At 58.2% G+C, this 3,132-nt stretch overlaps 1 protein-coding gene across 1 annotated transcript in view; it reads left to right on the top strand.

Annotated features, from left to right (window-relative positions):
- The window catches only part of SDRG_17138 (TKL protein kinase), a gene marked incomplete at both ends in the record, with an annotated part of 5,534 nt that extends 2,554 nt beyond the window's left edge, over window positions 1-2,980 (top strand). The window contains 16 exons of the mRNA XM_008623373.1: window positions 36-134; window positions 195-287; window positions 335-538; window positions 586-678; window positions 726-872; window positions 926-1,024; window positions 1,066-1,164; window positions 1,216-1,323; window positions 1,367-1,468; window positions 1,519-1,599; window positions 1,650-1,751; window positions 1,805-1,903; window positions 1,953-2,045; window positions 2,093-2,256; window positions 2,301-2,904; window positions 2,957-2,980. Coding sequence (XP_008621595.1) covers window positions 36-134; window positions 195-287; window positions 335-538; window positions 586-678; window positions 726-872; window positions 926-1,024; window positions 1,066-1,164; window positions 1,216-1,323; window positions 1,367-1,468; window positions 1,519-1,599; window positions 1,650-1,751; window positions 1,805-1,903; window positions 1,953-2,045; window positions 2,093-2,256; window positions 2,301-2,904; window positions 2,957-2,980 — 2,211 coding nt within the window. The remainder of the gene's footprint in view (window positions 1-35; window positions 135-194; window positions 288-334; window positions 539-585; window positions 679-725; window positions 873-925; window positions 1,025-1,065; window positions 1,165-1,215; window positions 1,324-1,366; window positions 1,469-1,518; window positions 1,600-1,649; window positions 1,752-1,804; window positions 1,904-1,952; window positions 2,046-2,092; window positions 2,257-2,300; window positions 2,905-2,956) is intronic.
- Between the last annotated feature and the right edge of the window lie 152 nt (window positions 2,981-3,132).

Below are 3,132 nucleotides of genomic sequence, written 5' to 3'. Positions count from 1 at the left end.
GCCACTCGATTGTAATCTTAATTTGCTTGCGCTAGGACGGCGAGACTGCACTACACGTCGCTGCGGCTCACGGCCGTGAAGACGCGGTCCAGTACCTTTTGGCCGCCAAAGCCAATGTCCTGGCCACGACACAGGTACCGGCCGAGACATCGCCACAAAATCGCCGCGTATAAAGATGGTATATATTTTTCTAGGAGGGCAAGACAGCACTTCAATTGGCCGTCGATCGAGGCCATGTCGAGGTCGCTGCGGTGCTGCTCGAAGCAGCAACACTGACGGCGGACACGGTGCATCTATTGTCTTTTCCATTGTTTGAATATATGATCGACTGTAGTTGCTGCAGCTGGCCGCGTGCTTCGGCAACTCGGGCCATGTCGACACGCTGCTGGGAGCTTTCTTACCAAGACAATCGCCCGAGACGCTCGCGATGGCGCTTTTGCAGGCCAAGATAAACGGCCGTGACGACGTGCTCCGGATGCTGCGGCCGCACGTCGCGGCCAGCAGCCTCCAGCTCAAGTTTACGAAGGAGGACGTGGCGGTATCTATGTGTTTGTGCGCTTCCGCAGCATCGTTCTGGCCATGTAGACGATGGCGTACTTGACGGCGCTGACACATGATGCCACCAACCTCCAAAACGAGCTCACCATTCGGGCTGTGCCTTCCAGCGCAATCTACTCGGTACGTATTCGCATCTCACTTAAACAAACCTACACGGGCCGGTGTAGGTTGACGGGACAACGGTGTTTACGGTGGTAGTCATCCTCGTGACGCTCTTGGTTGCAGCAGTGCGCAGCCGCAGACGTACCATCGGCGCCCATCACCAGATCGCGCCAGCAACGACCGAGGGGCCCGACGCAAGAAACCGTGCCAAGGTGATGATGCGTCGTGCGATGCTTTTGCCCGCTCACGTCAGTTGACGGACTAGAAGCTCTCTGACGCAATCCAACAAAACAATTGGGAGATGACCAAAACGCTGCTGCTCTCCGACGATGATGTGGCTGTCCCCACCAACAACGACACCGTGGTACTGGACCGCTGTTGTGACTTAATGAAGCCTTGGCGTAGGCGATGCTGTTGGACCACGCGATCGAAGCATGTGACGCCGACTTGCTGCAGAGCGTGGTCACGCACCTCGGCGCCGTCAGAGGATCCCTCGCCAGCGACGTAAAAACGCAATGTGACCGATCGCGAAATGTCTGAAACCACGAGGGGTAGGTGTGTCACAGAATGCTTTTGGCTGCAGTGACAAGCAACCAGCCACGACTGGTCAAGGTGCTCGTGCAGGACCGCAGAGTGTTTGCGGCCGTCTCCGTCGTCTCGAGCGTACGCGAATCATTCGCCAACACATTCCGTTATGCTAGTGTAGACGGGCACCTCGCCGTTGCACGAGGCGGCTACGCGAGGCGACGCAAGCATTGTTACTCTCCTACTCGCAAGTCCAACCGCGGACGTCAATGCAACCAACGCGGTTCCGTCTCGCACTTCGACTGACATGCTTACTGGCGCGCGCTACTGTAGGAGGCATCCACACCGCTAATGCTCGCTGTGGCACAAGGCCACTGCGACGTCATTCGAACGCTCGTCGCCTTTGGCGCCACAGTCTGGATCTTTTGCATCGTCCCCTAGCCTCAACTCACATGGTGCTGTAGAGAGATACGTCGCTGCTGGATATGGCCATCAACAACGTCGACACCAGCGTCCTTGCCGCCCTCCTCGCTGCGCCAAACATGGATCTCGAGCAGCTGGATGGGGTAAACACATCGCATCGCGATGACCCGTGCTGGCAATCGACGACTGCATCTAGGACGGCACGTCGATCCTGGCTCGAGCTGTTGCCCGTGGTGCTACGTCTGCGGTCGAGTGCCTCCTCGACGCTGGGGCGAACGCGGCCGTTCAGGGACTTGTACCGAGTTTGCTATGCCTGTGTGGGTGCTAACCGCGTCATTGGTTAGGGCGGTGTGTCACTTTTGGCGCTGGCCAACCAGCGTGGTCTTCGACGCATCGCGCGTCTCCTCTACAAGGCGCTTTACGGCGAGCCCCACGAGGTAACTTGTCTTACGTATCTCGATACTACATGCATCATGCTATTTAGGCCACCGATGCTGACATTGATCGAAGTGAGGAACAGAGTCTAGGCCATGGAACTGGCGGGAAAGTCGTCAGGGCTTCGTACCGCAAACTCGCCGTCGCGGTCAAAAGTCCACATTACCGGAACCAATTCAAACAATTTCGGGATGAGATTAACGTGATGCGGCGGTAGGTCATATCGGTGGTGGACTGGTTCACAAACGGGGTTGTAGGTTTAAGTCGCCGTACGTGCTGCCGCTCCTCGCTGCGGTCGACGTTACTCCGCACAAGCCACAAATGATCCTCGAGCTCATGACCGACGGCGACCTTATGAAGTACCTCGACGACCGACAAGCTAATGTGCGCCAAGATGGGACCGTCATGGCTCTAAACGTGGCGTGGGTGCTGGTGAATGCCCTGTGGGACTTCCACCGCCAAGGTCTCATGCACCGCGACGTCAAGAGCCTCAACATTTTCCTTTGCGGTCGGAACGGCATCAAGCTCGGCGACCTCGGCACAGTGCGTGAGCTCAACGACAACTTGACGACCAACGTGGGTACGCTAAAGTGGCGCGCGCCCGAGGTCAGCGTCACCGGTGGCATCTACGACTGTGCCGCCGACATGTTCTCGTTTGGCGTCGTCCTCGACGAGCTTCGTGTGTTGGTCTCGGACGCGAACGACGCGCCGTGGCTGGCGCCACTCGCAGCCGCGTGCAAGCAAAAACTGGCGACAAGCCGACCGACGGCGATTGCAATCGTCGAGCGTTTGGGCTACGAAGTCCGCAACGTCCCAGCCCCAAGTGGTCTCGCAGCGCAGCTCTTGCGCCAGAATGTGCCGGTACCCTGCTCTCTCTTCTGACCACTTTGACGCGGGACATGTCGTAGGCCAGCGACACGGTGTGCCGATCCTGTGAAAACTTGACGCCTGTCCGACAAGTAGCTTGCGTTGTCTGTCAGGAGCCGACACCAAGCATGGTCGATCGGCTGCAGTTTGTGCTCGCACGCTGCAAGGCCCTCGACGTCGACACGAGTATCGCATGTGGCTGCCGCCGCCGGTGCGATATCA

Source organism: Saprolegnia diclina (genome assembly GCF_000281045.1).
Source record: "Saprolegnia diclina VS20 unplaced genomic scaffold supercont1.202, whole genome shotgun sequence".
Classification (NCBI taxonomy): domain Eukaryota; phylum Oomycota; class Saprolegniomycetes; order Saprolegniales; family Saprolegniaceae; genus Saprolegnia; species Saprolegnia diclina.
The sequence above is the reverse complement of the archived record's forward strand: the minus strand, read 5'-3'. Positions and strand labels throughout refer to the sequence as shown.